General features: G+C 39.3%; 3 protein-coding genes across 3 annotated transcripts in view; all 3 read right to left on the minus strand.

The window, feature by feature from the left end:
- The window catches only part of LOC579728, a 35765-nt gene extending 33685 nt beyond the window's left edge, over positions 1-2080 (minus strand). The window contains exons 1-2 of the mRNA XM_030978427.1: positions 1927-2080; positions 521-634 (exon numbers count right to left, since the gene is read on the minus strand). Of these exons, the coding sequence (XP_030834287.1) occupies positions 521-634; positions 1927-2065 (253 nt within the window). The 5' untranslated portion in view covers positions 2066-2080. The remainder of the gene's footprint in view (positions 1-520; positions 635-1926) is intronic.
- A 237-nt stretch (positions 2081-2317) lies between these two features.
- LOC105445719 (histone-lysine N-methyltransferase 2A) lies at positions 2318-12907 on the minus strand. The gene is made up of 12 exons (XM_030978429.1): positions 12585-12907; positions 11447-11526; positions 10567-10759; positions 9802-10168; positions 8636-8683; positions 7687-7784; positions 6863-6966; positions 6226-6318; positions 4757-4867; positions 4021-4158; positions 3089-3181; positions 2318-2482 (listed from the first exon to the last, which is right to left on the minus strand). The coding sequence occupies exons 1-12, from the start codon at positions 12880-12882 to the stop codon at positions 2318-2320; spliced, it is 1788 nt and encodes a 595-aa protein (XP_030834289.1). The 5' UTR covers positions 12883-12907.
- Positions 12858-20764, minus strand: LOC115920866. Its single transcript, XM_030977566.1, has 2 exons — positions 20560-20764; positions 12858-15455 (listed from the first exon to the last, which is right to left on the minus strand). Exons 1-2 carry the CDS (start codon positions 20725-20727, stop codon positions 12897-12899), a joined length of 2727 nt encoding a protein of 908 aa, XP_030833426.1. The 5' UTR covers positions 20728-20764; the 3' UTR covers positions 12858-12896.
- Positions 20765-24706: the final 3942 nt, after the last annotated feature.

Consider the following 24706-nt stretch of genomic DNA (forward strand, 5'->3'; position numbering starts at 1 on the left):
ATGAATATTGAAGGAGGAAGATGAAACCTAGCATTTCATAGAAGTGTGAACTAAAATTCTTGTTTAGTCTGGACTTAGTCCCGGCTTAAAGGTAAAGACCAGTATTGGAAACGCCCCAATTTCAAAAAATGAAATGGAAGCTCTTATTACCAATCATGTGAAAGAATATGTTTTGACTAAAACATGATGATAACAAATTTGCCGGGAAACCGCCTACTAATTGATATATTTGGTAAATTAGTTTATCTATTAGTGTGTGATAGGATAAGCGCACGAGTCGCGCACGTGTGCGTAGTCCCATATACATCTTTCTGTGTACAGTGCTTGTAACTTTACCAAGACTGGGCCAAATTTCTTATCATTCTGATGATTCCAGAACTTTGCAGTACACACATATGCTAGATGATCAACCTTTTCTGATCGATTCCACGTTTCTTTCACAATGCAATCGCATGACCATAACTGGTCTTTATCTTTAACTTATGAGAATACCACCCAATGAGAAGGGCCTGAGGCTTACCTGAGAGGTTCTCACACTTGGCATGGACCCATCTATTACAGTCTGCACATTGCACCATCTTAGACTCAAAGTCATCGTCTTCATAGCACTTCTTACAGACTGGGCAGTAGTTACCTGTCAAGAATATAACCACATTATAAGAATTATTAATACTGAATGTACTAAGAATCAAGGTCATCGTCTTCATAACACTTCTTACAAACTGGACAGTAGTTACCTGTCAAGAATATAACCACATTATAAGAATTATCAATACTGAATGTACTAAGAATCAAGGTCATCGTCTTCATAACACTTCTTACAGACTGGACAGTAGTTACCTGTCAAGAATATAACCACATTATAAGAATTATCAAAACCGAATGATCTAAATATCAAAGTCATCATCTTCACAGTATTTATTACACACAGGACAGAAGCTACCTGTGACTGTGAGGAACATAATACCGTAACAAATTGAAGCAAAAAAAAACCTAAATTGTAATGATGTATTGAAGTCGTACAGTATAGAGATAATCAGATGAGATCTACTGACCTTTTTTCAGGACACAATACAAACAAATCATGAATAAATTTGCAATAACCATATGAAATGGTGAAGGGTTAGTTCACATTTAACATACAAACGAATATAAAAGAACAGATTATTATCAACAGTTATGAAACTTATTATATTACTTAACAGCAAACAAGTACGATTTAGCTAATATTCATACGCAAAGTTGTAAGCAGAAATAGGGTTATAAAGATGGACAATCAGTGAGACAATAAAAAGCTTTATACAACACCTACGTGGATCCTTGTCATTTGATTGGAGGATTGTTGGTCACATGATATTCAATAGAAGTTATATTGCACGGTTGTGCATTTTTGGTTATATGCGCCATGCATTTTTGGTTATATGCAGACTGCGTACCTCTCTGCCGCGCGCGCGCGTATCCCTGCGTGTATCTGACGCGAAGGCAATCTGAATGTAATTGAGAAGGCTTGACTCCAACTTTAATTTATCTTTAATATAAGGAGTAAAGCATAATTTGTTGAATAACGTTCTACTGGATCTTCTTCGATGTTGTATAAAACAAATAATGAATGTTTTTCATTCGTTCAATGGTGCGCATATTTTCATTCGTTGAAAGATTAACGTTAATTCTATTCAACTCTGCTGACGCCTCGTTGAATAAAATGTTAATCTTTCAACTCATGAAAATATTCACACTATTGAACTCATAACCATTCATTATTTGTATATCATAATCAGCCCTCACCTGCCAGAAGCTGACTAGATTATCCACCTAGTACTGGACAAGTGAAGTATAGTGACCCAAGAAAAAATTACCAATATATTTGTTACCATCATTTACATTTCACTAATGAGTAAGATATAAAACACATAATATTATTCTGACCTTTCTCAAAGAGCTTTCCACATTCTTGACAGTGTGAGAAACCATGCATCCACTGAGCTTTAGGGTCTGAGCCTGGAGTGGTAGCACCACAACTCTTGCATCTAACACAGCGAGAACACACCTGCAATGGGGATAGCATGAAGAAAAGACTTGATCACCAGTCTTTTAACTAATCTGACAACAATAAATAATGTACACTGAGCTTTAGGGTCTGAGCCTGGAGTGGTAGCACCACAACTCTTGCATCTAACACAGCGAGAACACACCTGCAATGGGGATAGCATGAAGAAAAGACTTGATCACCAGTCTTTTAACTAATCTGACAACAATAAATAATGTACACTGAGCTTTAGGGTCTGAGCCTGGAGTGGTAGCACCACAACTCTTGCATCTAACACAGCGAGAACACACCTGTAATGGGGATAGCATGAAGAAAAGACTTGATCACCAGTCTTTTAACTAATCTGACAACAATAAATAATGTACACTGAGCTTTAGGGTCTGAGCCTGGAGTGGTAGCACCACAACTCTTGCATCTCACGCAGCGAGAACACACCTGCAATGGGGAATGCATTATTAAAAGAATTGATCACCAGTCAGTACTCATATTGCATGAGACAGATCAAAATCATGATTAATTTTTCAAAAGGGGGGACCTAATTGACTATACAAGCAATGCAAGCAAAAGAATAAAGGAACAGACACAGAAATTGAATTAATTGGATGAGGCAACAACCTAGCATGTATCTGATAGGGCTAGGGATTTTTTTTTGTTTATTAAATATTTTAAGTAATGACACATGCAATTCAAATGATCAAACATCAAATGTTTATCCTAATTTTGTTACGAATTATAAAGGATAACAATTCATGAGCCCATTTTGAATTTAAAAAGACAAAAAAAATTTTAACTTTAAAAGCATGACAAACAATTTCAAAAGTTGTGCACTTACAAACAGGGCAAAGAACGCTCTTCTTTTAAATGTATGTATTATCCTAACCTGCAAAACACCAACGATGTCAAATGCTAATAACATGGCATAACACATTTACAGAACAAATTAATCATAATAATAAAAATAATAATTACAGGTGGAAAAACACCCCAAAACTGGCTCTTTATGTTTGAAATACTAGTATAATGAAAATAAGCTCTACTCACCCATATTTTCCTCTTCTTGGATGGTTTCGTGGGGTAGTTAGGACCAAGGCACTCTGCATGATAGCTACAGTGACACTTATGACAAGTCAACAGCTGCAAAAACAAAACAAAGCAATCATTATTCTCACATCAGGGGGGTGTTTCATAAAGCTGTTCGTAATGTTACGCATGACTTTACGAACGACTTGTATATGAAAAGCCAAACGGGATGCTCAATCATTATTGATTTTTATTTATTAAGTTGTAACTGTGCAGATGTAGATTAACATTCTTATTATAACAAACATTTTTAATGCAAAGTATATTTTTTGCCATAATTTAATTGAGGTTATTAGAAATATCAGAAACAAATTAGGGCATCCTATCTGGCACTTCATATACAAGTCATTCGTAAAGTCATGCGTAACTTTACGAACAGCTTTATGAAACACCCCCCAGGGCTGATAATTTGAGCACCATGTAGATAAACTGGCTAAAAACAAAGCTTCAAGCTCTCTGAAATGGCTATCCCCACCTATAATTTCCTGTGAAGTAGGAACAAAGAATAAAACTTACATGATATTTAACTTGCATTAACGTTTAAATATCTGGGCCCCATTTCCAAATGACAGTTTTTGTTATGAGCTGGTGAAATTCTTGCTTCTGACAGGCTGACAGATGCATCAAGATTGGCTGCAGACAGAAAGACTTGGCATACCATCACCATACAGAAGCCATCATGAGGCCCCTGGCCTGCGTGGACGGCATAAGTCAAGTAAGTCAAGATGTCAACATTTATCTGATATTCATCTGTGACTAAAAAAATCAGACTCCGCACTTTTTGCATGACATCATTCTGGGATGCTCCTATAAGAAGAATGCAACAACAACAAATGTAAGAATATTTGATGACTCCATCAGAATTTCTTTTTCTTTTTAGACTTTGTTTTTACCTTATCTTGGTGATCACAGACGTGGCAGAACCGACAGTTCCTACAGCACCAGTTCTCCTTTTCGTCAGGTAGAGGGCGCTCATCCTCTTCCAGGCAGAAGTCATGGAAAGGCTCGCAGCAAACGTTGCAATACACCAGCTTCATGGGCAAAGAATAGAATGTGGTGAGGCAACATATATACTTATCTATTTATCCATGTACATACTTATATGTATATATCAATCTTTATACCTACCTACCTATCTATGTATGTATCTTTCCATCTACTGTATGCATGTATCTATCGCTTTCTCTTTCTCTCTCTCCCTAGATGATACCCTTCAAACTGTTGGGATACAACATCTATCAACTAATTTCCATTTCTGAAAAATCAGCTGTGCATTGGTTTGCTCGGTTTACTTCAAAGTCTTAAACAACTGATTATTTTTTCCCCATTTCCCCCATTTTTTCTGTGACATTCTGCTAAAGGATTCATTTAGTCCAAGATACAGGGTTAAGGCTTGTGTTGAAATTGGTTTTAGGTTGGATCTAGGATTAGGTGAACTGTCAGTTCCAGCATTGAAGTTCAAATTCAGTAACAATCTAAAACAAGTTATAGTGCAGCAGTTGTCCCCTGTGCATGTGTCGTAAAACTGATTTCCAACACAGCAGCACCCCTTCCTCCCCCTCTTGTTACAAATAATGCCTACTCTGTCTTTTTCATGAAGCAAAACATATCATGAGAGTGGTGCATTACCTCATGTTTGCCATTGCTGCCACATAGATAGCATATAGTCCTGGGTATCATAGGGTCTGAAGAAATGATCACCATTCCACGCTTCCATGCAACAGACATATCATAGTCATCCTGTAAAATGAAAGAAGAAAGAAGAATGGCTACTTTGGTAATCCAAATTTCTTTTAAAGAGTTAATATATCACAACTTATTTTGTAAGAGATAGATTGCGAACTTGCGATTGATTGGAGGACTTGCGATTGATCACAACTCTTTGTAATACAGGGCCCAAGGGGGTGTTTCAGAAAGACTAAGATCGACTTTAAGTTGGACTTAACTATGATCTCTCAATTATGATATTAAGATAATGTTTTTCCTTCAATAATGAACTATCAAAAAACATAAATTCTGTAGATTTGTGACCACGCTTTGTACATCCCTTGAGAGACACATGCCAGCAAACGGTGAGAGCAAACAGTGGCATGAACGGCCTGCCATAGTTAAGTCCAACTTAAAGTCGATCTTAGTCTTTGTGAAACACTCCCCTGATCTATTATATAATCTCATTGAAAGAGAAGGTACAAGGAAGGAAAAGAATCTCATGAGAAGCATTCAGAAGAAGAAAAATATATATTGGAAGAACTTCCCATCTAGAACATCACATTGTGCTTGGTTGGCTTTAAAGGCAATCTGGCTATCATAAATGAGTAAATGTAACCGGTAATTTGAGGACAAATTTGTGAAATTTTAAAAAATAACCTCCACTTAAATTCATATAGTTGAAACGATTTCAGAAACTTGGTGTATGGTGAACTCGCTTCCATAAAGTGTCAAAGAAGACAAAATCAAACAGTTCATTTCAGAAAATCTGGTCAAACCTCCACCTACATCATAAATATTCATTCAAGTTCAGGTGGGTGTTTCACAAAATTTGTCATCAGTGACAAATGACAGTTTTTGTAATAAGCTAGTGAAATCCTTGCTTCTGATTGGTTATCAGCAGATTTGTCACTGAATTTTGTCACTTGTCATTGAAAAAAGGCTTTGTGAAACACCCTCCAGGTGTGATATGACAGTAAATAGATCCAGACTAAGAGATTAAAGAAATTTGGTCCCAAGGTTCTTGCATCTGTTCAAATTCAGATAGCTGCAGCCTGAAATGATAGTCTCAACTTCAACTGCATGAGGTGCACAACTTTTTTGAATTACTTTATACAGCTTTACAAAACAAATTTACAGTGTATGCACCTATTTATTTATTTTATTTCCAGGCAAGATGATAACATACAAAACATCACAAGGTTAACAAATGTTAGAACATACTGTAAACATAATGATATTTAGCACCAGCCAATGCCTGAGGATCACCTAAAAGAATTTAAAAATTCTGTCTAGAGGCTCTCCACACTTGGAGAGCAATGTAAAGCGCTTTGAGCATGTTTATATAAAGGCGTTATATAAATATCAATATGTATGTATTTTGTGCTCACCTTAAAGTCAGTCTTGATGAAATGTTTACCACGGATCTTCTTAGAAAACTTGACAGTCCTCAGCGACTTGGAGTTCGCATCAGTCTTCTCACCCTTATCATGCAAGCAAAAGGCATTTTCAATTCTTAATTTATTTGTTATTTCAAATTTTAACCGTATTTGAACACTTCATACATTTTTCATGTGAAATAATAACGATGTGTACTGTTTCCAAACCATTTTTAATGACTGTATTTAATGAATACAATGACGAATATGAATAAATTGACATTTTCAGGAGTTTAGTTGCATCTCTATATAAATTTGTGTGCAAATTTATGGCAGTAAAAAAATTGATTTCTAAATGCAAAATAAATACTTAGTTTCAATTTCAATTCCAATTTTTTTGCCCAAAAGTACTACTGAAAAATACACAAACAAATATGCAAAATTAGTGTTTTGTGCATCTGGGACGCTTATACAAATTTTGTGACAACTTTTTTGCAAGAGACAGAGAAAGAGAGACAGAGAGAGGGAGAGAGGCAGAGAGAGAGAGACAGAGACAGACAGAGACAGAGAGAGAGAGACAGAGAGACATACAGAGACACAGAGAAAGAGAGAGACAGACAGACAGAGAGCGTAGTAAGGTCTAGCTTACCCCCGCTTGGCCCTTCTTATTGCTCGGGACCAGGGCTAGTTCATCCAGCACGTCCCCTCCAGCTCTCTTTATCCTGGCCCCAGCAGGTCTAGGAACAGATGGAGCTATAAAGCAACAAGAACAATATCACAGTTGAATGTGATGCAGGCCATCTCTAGATGGAATACACTCTTTTAATTAATTTCAAGATATTTCAAAATAGACTAGTTTGATCAGTGAATTTAATGTGGACTTTCATATACATAAGTTCTGTTAAAAATCATTAAATCAATTTTTTACATGAAACATTTTTTCCCCTTTAATTTTTGAAAATAAAATGACCAGTCCCCTTCAAAGATCATATAACTGAAACAATGTTGAATTTACAACTGATCCAATAATTTGTTATTTCTCCTCATGAACTCAACTAATAAATAGCATTTTTCAAAACTGAAGTGAAAAAGAACAAAATTCACCTATCACTATACCCCCACTACCGGTTTCAATGATCAGACCAGACGCTTGCAGCGGAATACTGCCGATCTCCAAAGCCAACGGAGTAAGGACAAGAAGAAGAAGAAGATAGGCATAATAATAATAATAATAGCCTAATAGTCCACTCCAAATTTTATTAAACCGAAACAGAAATTCTTTTTGCCCAATTGATCGTGAGCCCGGCAGCCACTGAGCAGCGCCAGATCGACGTTGCTCTATCCCTTATTGTTGAACGCCAAACAAGGTAGCAACAACTCCATCTTTTAACGTCTTTTGGTATGACGTGGCCGGGGTTCGAACCCACGACCTCCCGGTATAGTTGAAACAACTCTCTAATGTTTGAAACTTACCCTTTTGTGCTTGCTCTGGGACAGCCATGAGTTTCTTGGCTTTCATCTGCTTCAACCTCCACATCTTCATCTTGACCAGATTGTGACATTTACGATGTCTGAAGACAAAAAGATGAAAGGTGGGGACATGAATTTCAAAATAAATGTTAAAGGCATCGTTTAACAATGTTAAATCTGAGATGCATGGCCCTACTTGTCATCAGTGTCTGTGATATGGTGTAATAATGAAGCCCTAAAAAATTGCGCTTCAAAATGATTATGAAGTGCCTCAAAAAAGTAAAAATCTTTAGTGACCAGTTTTACCATACTCATTGTTCCCAATAGACTGTAGTATTATAAAAACCGTTTGGAAAACAAATTTTTGAATTTTGATTTCCAATCATAAATATCTTGATAATCAGACAGGCGATCGGCTTGTAAAAGTCATGGGTTCCTGACTGACCTAAACGTTTATAATTACGATTGCAGCATGAACTAAATCCAGGATTTTGTTTCAGAATTTGAGACAAAGTTACCCAATCCCTTTAAAGCATGATTGCCAACCTTTCTTCATCTTGACCAGGGCCCCATTTCACAAAACTTGTCATCAGTGAAAAATGACAGTTTTTGTTATAAGCTAGCGAAATGCTTGCTTCTGATTGGTTATCAGCAGATTTGTCACTGATTTTGTCACTTGTCATTGAAAAAAGGCATTGTGAAACGGGTCGCAGGTTGTGAAATTTAGGGTGTCTTGACGACAAAAGACGAAGTGTGAAGACATCAACTTCAAAAAATGAATTTAAAATCATGACTGCCAACCTTTCACAGCAAAATCAGGAATTTCTCATGGTAAAATTAGGAATAAAGTTTATTTGTATGATTGTCACAAAGAAGTTTTCAAAAAAAGAGAGGAATCTAGGGTAAAAAAAACAATAGCTTGAAGGCAAAAAATTCCAAGGGATAAACTTACATGCACGCTTGCTTCTTGGTACCGCGACCACCATACTTGGGCTTGTCCCTGAAAAAAAACCACATACACAGATGAAATGGTTATTCTTAGCTGAATGAGCACTGCATGCCTGACATGACTTGAAGTTAAAGGCCCACTGCACTACTTGTAGCTACTTGCGCCCTCTATATAACAAACCATGCCTAATCGGTGACCATTGGTCCCCCATGATTCTCTATTTCTTTTGTTAACTGAGAGCCGAGTTGATGAGATAACCACCTGTCCAGTGACCTTGCAGGGCAGTCTAATCCCTCCTGTGAACTATGGCAGATACGCTTTAAGGTAATGGTCAATCAGAGTAAATCAATTTGTTTAATACCCAAGTGATCTATTCCCATATGGTCTACTATCCATATGGTCTAATAATCATTTGATCATGAATCATAATAATAATAATCATCAAGGTGAACAAAACGGGCTTTAATTAGACAAACTGGAAATTAGCCTAAATGGTCATTAGATGAAATAATAATAAATTAGAAGACAAAGTGATTATTAGAACATGTGCATAGTAGACAAACTGGTTGTGGACCAAACAGCAATTCACCGAAACAGGTATGATGGAATAAAAAGGAAAATTACTTTCCATGATCATTAAATATTATCTTAATTTTCGTGACTAAGAAAGACAATTACAGAAAGAATCATCAAGCCCTACTACATATGACAGATTGATACAGTAGGGGTGTTTACATAAGGTGATGCTGGTGGTGGTGCAGATATAATAGAGGTGGTAATGATTATGATGGTGATCATTTTTTTGGTGATAGTGGTGGTAGAGATTTGATGGTAATCTTGGTGAAAGGTGCTGTTGATGGTGGTGATGATGATGATAATGATGATGATGGTGATAAAGAAAATAATGCTGAAAGATGATAATGACGATGATCATGATGACTTTAAAGATGATGACGGTGATAACAAAAGTGATGATAGTGTTGGTGATGATGGTGAGGATGGTAATAATAGTTGTCAGAATGGCTGCTGTATTTGTCAGTAATGACACGGGGGCAGAGGTGGAAATATAGTGATGGTTAAGAATAAAGATGATGGTTAAGGAAATACTACAGAGATAATGTCTAATTGCTTCACACCATATCCCACTGAGTAAAACATAACATACTCACAGGCAGTTTGCACATTTCTTGCAATCATATTTGCGCAAGCAGGCTGAGCACTGTCCGCACCTCGACCTCCTCTTCACATTAAGCTCCTCATCTCCTTCAGGCATCGACGACCAGGGCGTCGACATCGAAGCCATCTCAGACTTCTGCTGCAAGGCTTTCTTGAGCTTCAAGACTTTTTTTGCCTCTTTCTTGGTAGCAAAGTCTGAATAATTCTTCTCCAGATAATTGGCCTCCTCGTCCATGGTGAGGAACCCCTCCATGGCACGCTTCTTGGCCGTCGGCTTCCGCTTTCGGGTGGAGAGTCGGGGCGACGTTTCGTTGCCATAGAGATCACCCTCTGACCCAGTTTCAGTGTCACTGTTGTCATCTACAGATAACATTTTATGTAGCAAGTATTCAGTCATAGTGCATAAATTCATGATTCATTAGGTAACTTTGTATACAAACAGGGGTGATAGTGAGCACTAAACCACCCCCCCCCCTTTTGACTAAAAAAAAAGGAAAAAGAAACATATTTTGGGGAGAAAAAAATGGCATCTAACAACATTCCCCCTTATGAGTAAGAAAATTGGAAAAAAATAGGGGGTAAAATCAGGAAAACCAGGAAGAAAACAAATCGGGGAAAAAAAATCATTCAGGAAACTGATTTAAATCAGGTAATTATCAGGCCTGATACAAGGAAGTGAGATAAGTTGTGGCTATTTTATAGAACATTTACACCGCTTGAATGGTCAGTATTGACCTTTGACCTAAGGACAGACTCACCATCACTCGTGAAGAGCTTCTTCCTCTCCTTGAACGGCAGAGCACTCAGTTTGAGGCTATCATGGCTAGTGGGCCCCTGCCCTTCGTAGCGGGCTGGTGAGTAGCCCAGGGCCACGGATTGTCTCCTGCAGACATGCTTGATGCGAGGTCCACCCGACACAGCAACACTCCCCACGGTGACTTCATTGGCAACCTGATATAGAGAGGAGGCAAAAGGGACTAAATGAAAGCCAAGATAATTCTTTACATTACTCAATAACAACCTACTGTACCTTTCAAATGGATGTGTCAATTATTAATGATGACATTATCTCCCCCCCCCCCCCCTTCCCCTTCCCCCTTAAAAAAAAGTCTTCACTTATGTTCTATGAACTGATGCCAAAGTTAACAGGTATAAATTACAAATACCCGGGGTTGATTTTTGTTTAATTTCAATTTATGTAGACTAAATGATTGCCAAGCCAGTATACCATAAACAATTACTTTTTTTTGGAAAAATATGAACCTTTGCACCCAAATCTATATAAAAAAATATATCCGACCAACAGAATCAAAAGCTATTCAGCGGTTTCACAACAGAAAGCATGCAATCCTATGAATAAATTTTCTTCTGTGAGCCTAGAGTGCATTAACTCTTATCCCAAAACACAGATTAAACACCCGTTTATTATTCTCAAGGCTCGTTCAGATAAAACGTGGGAAAACCGCTGCACTTTTTTTTAAATGGTGATGTTATGTATTAGGTAACACAGAGCTGAGTGAATACATGCAAGTCCTTTGCAGTTGCGATTCATTTCTACCTCAACGCATTTTGAACAAGCCTCAAAGGGATGACATCATCAAGGAATATAATAATTTGGATGGATATCTTTAGTCCCACCTGGTGTACATTGGCGTTGGATGCTTCCGTCTGATCAGGAGACATATCCGCTTCCAAAGCATCAGCCATCTGACGAGACACTACAAAACAGAAACACACAAAAACCATTGTTAAGGGTTTTATCATTTTTATGGAAGAGGGGGGGGGGGAGCAAAAGTGAAAACATTCACCACTCTATGGAGAGAAAAAATTTGCCTGGGTTAGTAACTTACAAATACTGCATATGACAGGGCTAAAACAAAATATCCTGATAGGAATGGTTAAAGAAAGAAAGGCAAAATACTTAGCCACATTAAAAGACTTCAGATCCTCTTGAAAGATTTATTGGAAGAAAAGGAGAAGGTTCCAGATCTAGATGGAAACCCCCAAGAGCTAACTGGGGGGGGGGGGGGGGAACATTTAGACATGGAGTAGAATGACACTGAAGAGTGTACCAAAATGGCAGAGAACATGTTGATGTGTGGGAACGTTGCAATCGGCCTCCAAGCTGACAGAACATACCTTGATATGTACTGTATGTCGATAGATATGAACTTCGGGGGAATTCTGGTTTGCTCTAGCAGAAAATATGTTTTGCAGAACCTGTCACGAAAGGTGACCACTTCATTTTTCTGTTTCCATTCCATAAACAGATTTGACTTTACTTGCCTAATATCAGTATGTATTCCTCAAAACCAGCAGCACTTACTGAAGCTGACCTATATATTTTGTTATAGAACATGGACAATCGTGCCTTTTGGCTCAACAGGGCATCGTTTCACGAAACTGTACAAGTCCAAGTTCACCAACATCCCATTGAAACATGTATTACATTTAATAAACTTGATGTAATGTGTTACCAGCGAAATTGTACTTATGATTGTTTTGTGAAACGCTGTCCTAATCTTTTGAAAGTGGTAAATTATTGACTAAGTGATCCTTGTACTTATTACATTCAAAGCGCTTTACAACTACAAAGAAATCAGGGATGCCAGTTCGAATTGATCAGAGGGCCTGAAAATTACCTAGAATGAAAATATGAAAATAACTTGCCAGGGGCTTAATTCAGGCTGTTGCCTCAAAACTGGCAATCCTGAGAAATGCATTGTACCAAAAACTTGTGGGTTGGACTAACTGAAGTGATAGAGCTGTGACTCACCTGTGTCTTGTAAAGTCTTGTCTGCAGGACTGAGAAGTTTATCATGTAGAAGGCTCTTCATCCTGGACAGGCTGTCCATCTCGTCTTCCAAGACAGCTCCAAGTTTCAGCTTCCTTGCCGCAGATTTTTTCAATTTCATCCCCTTCCCTTTCTGCTTGCGTTGCTTCGCCTTCAAAAGCAGCTTGGATGAGGCATTCTTCTTCCGCAATTTGATTTCTTCCTTGGTCATGCCTCCCTTAGCTTTCTTCTTTTTCTTTTTCTTTTTCCACTTCATACGTTCAACTTTTGACATTGGCATGATGCTACCTAATCCTACAGATAATGTGTTGTCCAGAATGTTCTTCTTTTTCTTTTTTTCTTCTTAATTTTACTGTTCCTTTCATACAGCTCTGATCCTAAGGCAAGTAATTGGCGGGAGTTGGGAGAGAGTCCAAGACTGTCTCCTGACAGGGCTAGGCCTTCGGGTTCCTGGTCATCGGGTTCCTGGCCATCGGGTTCCTGACCATCGGGTTCCTGATCGTCAAGCATTGCAACTTCGTTCTCTTTCCCGGAACCCTTGTAAACCTTTTGGAGCATTTTCTTCAAGTTACGGAGTCTGCATCTCCTGTTAGTGATAATTTTTCCCTTCTTCATCCTTTCTATCTCATCAGGAGTGAGCTCTAATCCCTCCTTCGCCTTTCTATACAGCGCCCTCATTGATGGTAGTCCGTCAGCTGGAGCTGCCTCTCTATGCTCTGTGACTGTCTTGACGTAATTCTCCTTCTCCTCCAAGAACTTCTTCATCAGCCGCTCACGTTCCTGTTCCAACAGTTTGGCTTTCTCTTCTTCAGTCAGCTCTGGCTTCTTCTTTGCCCGAGGACTTGAGCTGGTTGCATTCACCTTTGGACTTCCATCCGCCCTAGGGCTCATGCTATTTGGATTAACAGGGGCACCATCGCCAGCTTCACCTTCCTTCAGCAACCTCTCAGCTCTTTGCTTTGACCGAAGTATTGCCTGCCTCTCCGAAGTGATTCTCCGGTAACGATCCATCTTTTCCTTCTCCCCCGGAGTAAGATCCATTCCAGTCTTGGTCTTCTCCAATATTTCACCAACAGTGGCACATCCGTCGATTCTGCCTCGGATGTGCATGAGCTCCTCCCCATTCCTCAAGGTCTGGAACAATACCAGAGGAGATGTCCTCAAAGCTGCAGATTCTTCTTCATTTAATGTGTCCTTCTTTACAACCTTCTTGTAAACGGCTCTCAAGGGTTGCCACTTGGCTTCAGTTGTGCCTAATAATGTTTCCTCCTGAGATTCAGTAAGGGCTGTCCCATTCTTGATCTTTGCGTTGATCATTGCCAACAACCGTTTGTCCTCCCTACATTTCTTTTCTTCTGACTGTGGGCTGTATTCTTTATCAGTTTCATTTTCAGACTTCACCTTAGTTTTTCTTTTCCGAGAGGATTTCTTTTTCTTAATTGATTTCGAAAATTCATCTTGAAAAGCAGTGTGTTTCTTTTCTTTCTTATCCTTGTGTTTGGCTTTCTTCTTCTTAGTGCCTTTCATTGACAGTTCAGTTTGATCTGATTGGGGTGGCTTTGAGGGTTTCTTGATATCGTCGTTCTCCGTTGCCTGTAGGCTTCCGGTGGTTAAGAAGGAACCATCTAAATCTGAAGGAATATCAGACCAGTCACCGGAGTCCTGGCCCGACGGTGATGTTAACAGACTGGAACCAAACTCTTCTTGCTCAATAAACCTTTTTGTTGGCTTGATTACCCGCAACGAACGGGAGCTCACAACAGGCATGATGAAGCCAAAGCTGGGCTTCAAAGGTTTAGGCGTCTTTGGCTCAAGTTTGCCATCTAACTTCAGTTTTTTCTTAGATTTCAAACCAGCTTGTTTAGAGAGAGTCCCTTTTTTGGCTGGAGGAGTGACCTTCCGATGCAGGAACTGAAGGTCGACCCCTTTCATGTCCATATCAGCCAGCTTGCTAGAACACTTGACTGATCTCTTACCAGGCGTATCTGAGCCAAAGACCTCTTGATCCTTCCTCTGAGCACCTTTTGCCTTTTTCACCAGCTCCATGGCTTTTGACACATTGACTTGTTTGGATTTTGGCACACAGATCACTTTCCCTCCCTTGTCCAATGTTCCATTTTGAGCTTCAGCCATCAACAGTTTCTTTCTTCCCCATGGCTTAAATTTCATGGGTGACGATTCGGATTTCTTGCCTCTTGCTTTCTTGAGTAACAGCTGTGCCTTTTCTAGCTTTGCCTTACCCCACGGCACCCCTGTGTCCTTCCTTGGGCTTCCGCGTCCTTTGACAATCTGAGCTTGCTTTCCATCACCAAGAAGTTTTATCTTGAATTTTGTAGGATTTGTCGTCTTTGCCGCTCCCGCTTTCTGCTTTGGCATCATGAACGGCAAACGGATCTTTCCTGTGGTCTTTCCTCCCACCTTTGTAAAAGCGGCTGTCGGTTCCTTGATCTTCGGTGGCTTTGGAGGAATAAGCTTCGGTCGGACGATATCCAAACCTTTGACCATGTCCCTGTATGACAGCCGACCGACTGACCGCTTTTCGCGATTGCCGACACCCAAGCTGCCATTCTTTCCCTGCTTGAGCTTCTGTATTCTTCCTTCGGTGACCCTCGACTGCTTTGTCCTGTACGGTTTGGATGTGTTCCATTCTCCTCTCTTCATCTCTGCGCAGGAATCGCCTCTGGTGTAGTGAATCTCTCTTCCCGCTCTCCTTCCCATGATGGGCCAGGCGGCTTTGACATTCTTGATCTTGGGCGAAAGCGACGGGTCCTCCTTCTTCGTCCATTTCTTGCGCCTAAGGGGTGACGGCAATTCACCGATCTCCGAGGTTGAGAAGCCTTGGAAATCATCTTCCTGTACATGGGAAATAATTTTAGAAAAGTAAAATTAGTGAACTTTATTTTTCGCATACATTATGTAAATATGTAAGTCTTGGTAATTGTCAAAGGTGGAAAGCTGGTAGTACAGTACATCCAAGACCAACCCTCACTTTTTGATGATTTTGCCTGGTATTATAAAATAGTGCTAGAACATACTATTCTCGTTTACATCTTGTGGGGCTCTTGAGCAAACTAAACCACAAAAGAGAAGGAGCGTCTACAAAACCACAACACATACATGTACCAACAAAAACACTGAGCGACCATTTTCCTTTAAGACAGACTTCATGACATCAGGGAATAATTTTCCTCAAATTTTTTGATTAGCAATTTCAGCCGATGGATGAATATTTAAAATGAAATTCTGTACATTTCTATGGAAGAAAACTGCTACACGAAAGATATTTTGTATAGCAGTCATGCAAAAATGCATAGCAAATTGCGATGCGATACCAGGAAAATTATTCCCTGTGACATCAGGCATTACTTTTTTGTTAACTAATCTTACAGCATAGAGTTGTTTCAGCATTTCGAGACACAATGTATAATCTCAAAAATCATGAAAAGTTTGTTCATGTACTGTACCTCAGATAAATCTCTAACATCTTGTTAACAAAGAACTTTCTACATCATAACCTGCATGTACAATACAAACTTTAAGATTTATAATTTTTTTCCTGAGTCATCAGCATCAACACCCTTTTTGATGCAAAAGAAAAGAAATACACAAAGGTAAAAAGAAAAAGGTTTTTTGAAGAAGAAATGCTGATCAAATTAGACCTTTAAATACTCCTATCCTGAATGGGTCTTTAATCAGGAAATGAAGAGGCTCCCTAACAGCATGCAATAAAATGTTGTACTGAGCATATGCCAAGTATTAAAATCAAGTAGCATATTAGTACAGTGTGTGTCAGAAAAAACAACACATTTATCAAATTGTACATGTTTAGAAATAGGAGTTGCAATATTTGATATTTCTGAAATAACCCTGAAAGGCATTCTTTTAAAAGTAGCTTTCCCTGGTTGGTTGACACTTGACAGTAGCAGTCAATCTATATAATTGGTCTGTACTTTATATTAAACAATGTACATGCAGGACTTCTCAAGTTTTCACAAAGCACTGATAACGTCATATCCTCATTCATCCGATTCAAATTAAAAATAACACAATATTCATGTTGATGGCTCTTTATCTGGATAGGGAAGTCTGAAATATTTTAACTCTCTATCTCTCTTCTATTTCATTTCTTTGTAGTTACTTCTCTCACCAACCCTACATGTACATGTAGGCCAATGTTTTTTTATTCTTCTTCTGCAATTCAGTGAAAAAACTGAAAACGATTCGTAAAGTAGATATATGATTACTCCTTTTGCTGATTTTTTACAGCTCCCTTTTAAAACATTTTTTTCTGACTCGCCCTGTAGCGGTTGCAACATTTGTATCCTGGGTCTATATATCAAAAAGCTAAGAATTATATTACATTAATGGCGCAATAATATCCTGCGTTTATTTTTTTCTGACACACCCTGTAGCTCTATGCAACTCTGGTCACCCCTATTCTTATATAGCACCTAGAGAGTACACTAGTGGATTGCATCCTGTTTTGTATCCTGATACAATCCTGTTCCTTCTTACATCATTCTTGACCCTTTGTTCTAGAAGTGAAACAGCCTTTAATTCAGCTACAGTCATGCAGGAAGGTCTATTTGTTGATAGGGGAGGAGGGTGAGGAGAAGGGGGAGAAGGAGGAGAAGGGGGAGGAAGGTGAGGAGAAGGGGAGAAGGGGGAGAAGGGGGAGAAGGGTGAGGAGAAGGGGGAGAAGGGGGGAGAAGGGGGGAGAAAGGGGGAGGAGAGGGGAGGAGAGGGGAGGAGAGGGGAGGAGAGTAGGAGGGGGAGGAGGGGAGGAGGGGAGGAGGGGAAGAGGTGGAGTAGGGGAGGAGGAGAGGAGGAGGGGGGTGGAGAGGAGGAGGAGAGGAGGAGAGGAGGAGAGGAGGAGAGGAGGAGAGGAGGAGAGGAGGAGAGGAGGAGAGGAGGAGAGGAGGAGGGGAGGGGGGAGGAGGAGGAGGGGAGGAGGGGAGGAGGGGAGGAGGGGAGGAGGGGTGGAGAGGAGGAGGGAGGAGGAGAGGAGGAGAGGAGGAGAGGAGGAGAGGAGGAGAGGAGGGGAGGAGGGGAGGAGGGGAGGAGGGGAGGAGGGGGAGAGGGGGAGAGGGGGAGGAGGAGAGGAGGAGAGGAGAGGAGGAGAGGAGGAGAGGAGGAGAGGAGGAGGGGAGGGGGGAGGAGGAGGGGAGGAGGGGAGGAGGGGAGGAGGGGAGGAGGGGGAGGAGGGGAGGAGGGGAGGAGGGGAGGGGGGAGGGGAGGGGAGGAGGGGAGGAGGGGAGGAGGGGGAGGAGGGGGAGGAGGGGAGGAGGGGGAGAGGGGGAGGAGGAGAGGAGGAGAGGAGAGAGGAGAGAGGAGGAGGAGGGGGGGGGGGGGGGGGAGGAGGAGGAGGGGAGGAGGGGAGGAGGTGATCATGGCCGGATAAGCAAATAAGGATCCAATGTACAAAATATAATTACCGATTAGCATAAAATGGCGTTTGCTTGAACTTTAAGTGTCTCTTAATTGAAAAACACTACAAATGACTATTGTCGGAAAGTCAGCATGATTAAAATCATGAGCCCTCGGCACGGGTGAACATTTTTTGTCATGTACATGTAATTGTAAATCATATGTCTGGGGGTCGTTTCTTGAAACTGTCATAACTACAAGAGCTGTCGCTCAACTTGTACGCTAAGTATTTCATAAACTGTCCTTGCCGAGGGACAACTGTAGCTATAACTCCTAGTAGCGACTCCAAACCTGTCATATCCCTTTAGAACGCCATCTCAAGGCAACTTTAACTTTAAATTTATTTTAAACTTATTTCTTGATCTTCAAGCTCTAATTTCACAGATCAGTTCTTATTGGTGTGAAAATAAACACATTACGCAAGCATAAAAACTTTTGTTGTAAGTTTTTAATGCCTAAAAAAGTGAATAACATACTGTACATGTCAATACTATTTGTACATACCTGTACATCAATCTACCATAGAAAAGTCCCTGAAGATCTGCAATTACAGACCCATGAGAAATTGAGAATGAAGATGAATTTTGTGTAGGTATTACTCTAGACATTTCCCCTTTTCAAGCATAACACTGACACAAATCATATCTATTTGATAAATTAATTTTTTAAATGTGAGTCATAAAATATTGTGTTATTATTATTTTCCATAGTAGGAATAAAGACAGGGTCTTCTTTCAATTGGATATGAGTTAAGGTATCCTCTTACTTTCAAATTTGTATTCACTTGTCCAAATTCCAAAGCAACTTTAACCATGAGTTCCATCAACTTTTTAAAAATCTTGAGATGTCATTAGTAAGACATGTTTTTCATGCAAATTTTTGCTGTTTGTATCCTTTGTGCTACCACTCAAAGATTTTTACTTTTTCAAACAGTTTGAGTGAAATTAAGCTTCATATACATCTCCTTCAGTACTTCAGGATAAAATCTGATGGATTAATTGGGGCAAAAACTGTATCTTTTAGCTGATAGTATCAAAATCTTGAATTTGTTGCTCATCATGGTTTTGTGAAACAGGTTTTCTGCTTTTGGACATCTCTGTAGATCGCGGACAAAGATACGACTGTCATGGAGAAAGGACCCCAGTTCATCATCCATCAGGAACACAGTTCCACAATTTCAGTTTAATTCTTGACCCATTTGAAATGTACTGCACGAGTAACTAAAAAAAAAAGAAAAAAAGAAGAGTCCTTCAGCGAACTCTGACAGTAGTTTGCAATGTTTGTCGTGCGCAGGAATGTGTGATTACGTTCACATTTGTAGTATCGTTCTCACAGCTTTCCACACAGGCAAAAAGTCAGGCTTGGTGATATTATTTAATATCATATTTTAAAAATCATTAAGCCCATGCAGCACCCATATAGGACTAGCTAGGTAAACATTTTTCATTTTAAAGAGCTTTTTTGCTGTGAAAAAAAAACCTTGAACAGTTCAATCATGTCATTTTTTTAGGATTAGCGTTTTTTATCCGTTTTTACCATCGCCAACGCGCGTATTGGAAATGAGAATCAATGCTCCTTATTTTGAGTACGCGTCTATCCGCATTTGGGCAGGTCCAAGCTATTTGGATTTGACGTACGGGACATTTAGAGACTTTAAACAAGCGTCCCGTACGTCACGCAGCACATTAATTACATTTAAAATTAATTAAAAAATTGGTCAGAACTAAAACTTTCCACAAATGAACTAGCCCATAATAGCCACAGACTCCTACCAAAAGATAGCCATATAAATAATTTCATCTGTTGTTATTTCTTGTTTAAAGTCTCTAAATGTCCCGTACGTCACAACCAAATAGCTTGGACCTGCCCATTTACAAAGACGATCCTTATTCTCGGACCAGCGCCCCTCCTGCTCACAATGACAAAAATAATAACACTAACAGTAACACAGTAGGCCTAGATCTATTCAGTAACACTAACGTAGAGTCTAACACCTCATTGCATTTGTAATTTTGTGCATGTTTGATTCATGCATGGTCACTGTCACTCGAGTCTCAACACTTCATCATCAAAGTTAGATAGCTGACGATATCCTGAATCTGAGGATTTGCATGCAGCATGAAACTGCAACTTTGCAAGTCAAGATTGAAGACAATGTGAAACTGAAATGAATTGAATGTAGACCTAATTCATTTGAGTTGACACTTGTCTTGACATGTTCCCATGTTCTTAATTCTAATCTTAGTTCACTCATGACAGGTTTTGTAGAAAAATATAGAATATAGCCTAGACTCTATATTATAGGCCGGACATTCATTAAAAACACAGTAAGAGGTAGATCTAGGTGCATAATCCAGTAACAGTTTAATTAGTGTAGGTCTAGGTCTACATGCATTGAATGGTATGTACATTTCTACTACACAACGCATTGCAGTGCAGAGGTTCATTCATTCATTCAACAATACACAACGACAACGACCAACCATCGATTTTCACGCGAAAAATAGACAAAAACATTACATGAATTTACCTCGTCAGAGTCACCAAAAAGATCATAAAACCACTTCAAATTTCTCTGGATGGCTGCTGTACGTGCAAAGAATGCATGCTGACGATTTCTATCTTTTTCTGGAAGATATCGCACCAGTGATCGTCCATATCTGTGGCCAGGCCTCCCTGGGAAACGAAGGCGCGCCATATTGATCTACATAGACTTGTACAGTACATTCCTTTTGCATGCAGTGCAAGTGCAATACGTATACAGTGCAGTGTACAGGAGGGTCAATTAGCGCGGGCCCCTGAACGCGGATATGATATTGATGAACAATGACGTAAAACTCGTCGACTGTCCCCTGTTCCTAAATAATAAATAATACGAGGGTGATAATAAGTAACAATACTAATGATGATGATAATGATGATGGTGAAGATGATTATGATGATGTGGATGATGATATAATAATGATGATACAATTAAAAATAATAATGGTAAATGTTCTGAAATAATGATAATATGAATAATATGAATAATAATAAATTTAATTTATCCTATGTTATGTTTCACTCAACCATAGAGTAATTAATGTGAATACATATTGAAATTATGGAAATACAAACCTCGTTTGAGGATAAAAGGGAAGGGGAAGTCCATCCAGATATTAACTTGGTTTTCATAGAAGCAGGAAAATAAGAGGAACAGGTATATGTGAAAGTTTGAGAAACTATTCCAACGATTAAAAACAAGTTGTATAATATGAATATTCGAAGGGGTAGGCTATACTCAATCAAACACAAATGGGCAATTATACCTTACTGGACATAGGCCTATCTTGCGAGGTCCTCCCCATTTTGATGTACCGTTGTGTAGTTGATGACGGAATAAACTTGATTCATACAGCAATATTTTGACATTTGTTAGAATGGGAGGGGCCGGCTCCCAAGATACGTCGTGCAGAACAAAAATTCTAAATTTTCTTCTTTTTGATCGGAATTTGCTCAACTTTCACAGACCTTTTCCTTTCATTTTCAGTTCTGCTTTGACGCAAAGAGAATAAATTGTTGTATTTGGAACTGTACTGGGCTATTTTGAGCACCTCACTGACTGGGGGAGGCCTGGGTGGCATGGGCACACAGAAGCTTTTACCGGGGGGGGGGGGGGAATTCAATGAATTATTGAAAAATTATTGCATTTTAATTTTGTGGGAACTGCCCCCTACCCTAGCCCCGGCTGCGTACAGTCATGGTTCAGTGGCCAAGCAATGGCCTCGAAACTGTGAGGCCCCGGGATCAAAACCGTGTCGATGTGATATAAGTGCCCTTTTGTGGGGCATTAATCCTCATTACTGTCATTTATGACTTAATTGGATTTTGATTTTATTTTATTTCTGCCATTTTTCCAATTATAATATAACTGAATAACAAAGAACATATACATGTAAGGTATACCTTATTGCATATATACTATATATAGTACAACATATACAAACAATTAAAGTTTCTTCATGTCAAAATGTTTTTTTACATATACATATAATAACGAAAATTAATATTTCCATAACTTATTATCATAAATTTATAGTATTATCCGAACTATTATGTTGGAAAAGTGCAGGAGATCGCAATCATAAGCAAAGTTTGACAAGGATGGCGGCCTCAGGGCGTAGGTCCCCTAGTTAATAAGCATAGTAGCATATGGTTTAGCAGTTTAGCAAAACAAACACTGGCAAATTATTATTCAATAAAATCTAAGAATGTATACTATTATCTAGATCTATTAGGAATAAATCATTATCAAAGTAATTCCATAAATTGGGGTAAAAAAAAATATTCCAACTATATGAGCGACAGTGTAGCTACAGTTGCGCCCGTTATTATAGCAATGCCTAATCGGTGGCATGATCCTCTTTATAACTGAGAGCTGATTTGATGAGACAACAACCTGTCCAGTGACCTTGCAGGGTGGTCACGTGAATTTTACCTCAGTTTTTTGGAGATGCCCCCCCCCCCCTGGCACTCAAGGGGGGGGGGTGCGATTTTTCTGATTTTCGAGGGCCCCCAACAAAAAAACTAACAGAGAGAGAGAGAGAAATAAAGAGAGAGCCTCTAGCTCTAGCCCTGCTGTTGCTCGCCCCTTTCGACGCTACACCACTATATAGAAAGAAAAAGCCGATGTCCTTCCTGAGTATTAATTGTGTGCATTAAATTTGATTGTATTACGAAACTCTTAATCATTGTAGCATATTAGTCTAAGGAGCATTGTAGGCCACGCTACACCCCAGTCTGGAGAAGAGTATATATAGTAACATTATAATTTTTACTTTGTAATTCAACTATTATGACTATATGTTTATAGAATAATGTATTTTGTATTAGCCTGATTCTTTCTTATATATAGTAGGCCTATAATTTGTTTAATATATAGCAATATCATTTCTTATAGTAAAATGCCGTTTGCTAAATACGAACCTGACTACATTATGCTAGATTTATCTTTACATCTTTTAAAGTGTCATTTTCTTTGGTTGTATACTTTATTGTGTTTTATACAGCTCTTCTATTTTGCTCATATGATGTTTAGGAAACTATAGTGCATGGCTAATTCCGATTCATCATACGGCTATATTTCGACGCACAACGCGGCAAGCTCCGATCGATGTCTGTGAATGATAATTTATTGCCATTTTGGCAAGCATGTTCCTAAATTGGTTTCGGAGAAAACTTATGGCTTTCTTTCCCGACTTTCCACAAAGCTGAAAATGCGAACACCGAAGTTAATCGACAGGCCGATCATTCACATGAATGGGTGGATACCGTGATCGAGATTTATTTTTTCGTCCGGCCACCCGTACCGCGGGCCGCGATCGAGGTTTGCACTGAGTTAATTTTTAGTTCGGCATGCAATCGCGCCTACTCAACCACTGTAACGGCACGACTTGTCCGGTGGAAAGGTCGTAGAGTGGTGACGTTTTACGCGTTGAAAATGGATGGTCATTACCCTAGGGTCATTATCATACAGCCCGGATTTTCCCTTCATAAACTTGAATTTACAATTTTCTATTTACAATTTTCTATTCACAATTTTCTATTTCTTATCAAACTAGGCACCGTGTATACTTCGCGCGCCGAGTATGACTACGACCAAGCCCTGAAAAAGCCCCTCAGCAGTACGTGCATGGCAGGTGCATGCAACATACGACGTCTATACAATGATAGTGACCCCGTCACCGCGATGCGAATTAATTGGGCCTTGTTGGTATTTTAAAAACAATTGCTGTACTGGTGAAATAAAAGATCAATACAAAGAATGGATTAACCTAACTACATTTGCTGTAATCCCCTTCACTCCAAACGTACGTGTGCATGCAGGAGAAAAAATATTATCGTGGACCGCGTCTCCGATCGAAGCTGAGAAAAGCTTACACGCAGTACGTATTAGCAATTACTAAAAATGCGCCCACAAAATGTTATTTTTTCGGTTTAAGCTGAATTTCGAAATGTAAATCGCATTGATCAAAAATTCAAATATTCCTGTAATTTTTCTATTACTAATGGTAGTAATGGGGAACTTAGTGTTGAAAAGAAAATTCATATTTTGAAGAAAAAAAGTTTGCGCCGTGCCAAAATCTACGATGAAATTATGAGTTGCGTAATCATAAACAAATCACACGTGCTCTTTGTATACAGCCGAGCGATGGCGAATTAATTCTCAAGCCTTTCAACTCAATTAAGCTCATGATCAAACGTCATTTATTAGATGAGCTAAAGAAACAATCTAACATTCAACGAGCGTGAGATTGGAGGAAATTAGCACCAAATACATACTTCGTCTAACATTATGAGGAAGCGAAAGCTCATAAGCATGTTGAAATTTCTGTGCGCCAGTGCTCATTCCAGGGCCCCCGATACCAGCAACTCAAAGCACGGTGTATTTCAGCGCGAAATGAATCGGGTTTTTTTTAAACGCCCTCTATCTGCCGTTTTTAGCAATACTAGCAGCGGTAAATTGGTTCGGTTCTATAGAATTACGATGGGTTTCGATCCGAATTGAATTGAAATTAATTAAAGCCCGTCTGCAGGGGCGGATCTAGCTTTTTGCTAAGGGGGGTTTGACCCAATGACGATGCAAAGCATCGTCCACGAGCCGCGATTCCTCTCCAGTGTGCGTTTTTTTTTTTTTT

This window comes from Strongylocentrotus purpuratus, unplaced genomic scaffold (genome assembly GCF_000002235.5).
Source record: "Strongylocentrotus purpuratus isolate Spur 01 unplaced genomic scaffold, Spur_5.0 spur5_scaffold_1, whole genome shotgun sequence".
Lineage (NCBI taxonomy): Eukaryota > Metazoa > Echinodermata > Echinoidea > Camarodonta > Strongylocentrotidae > Strongylocentrotus > Strongylocentrotus purpuratus.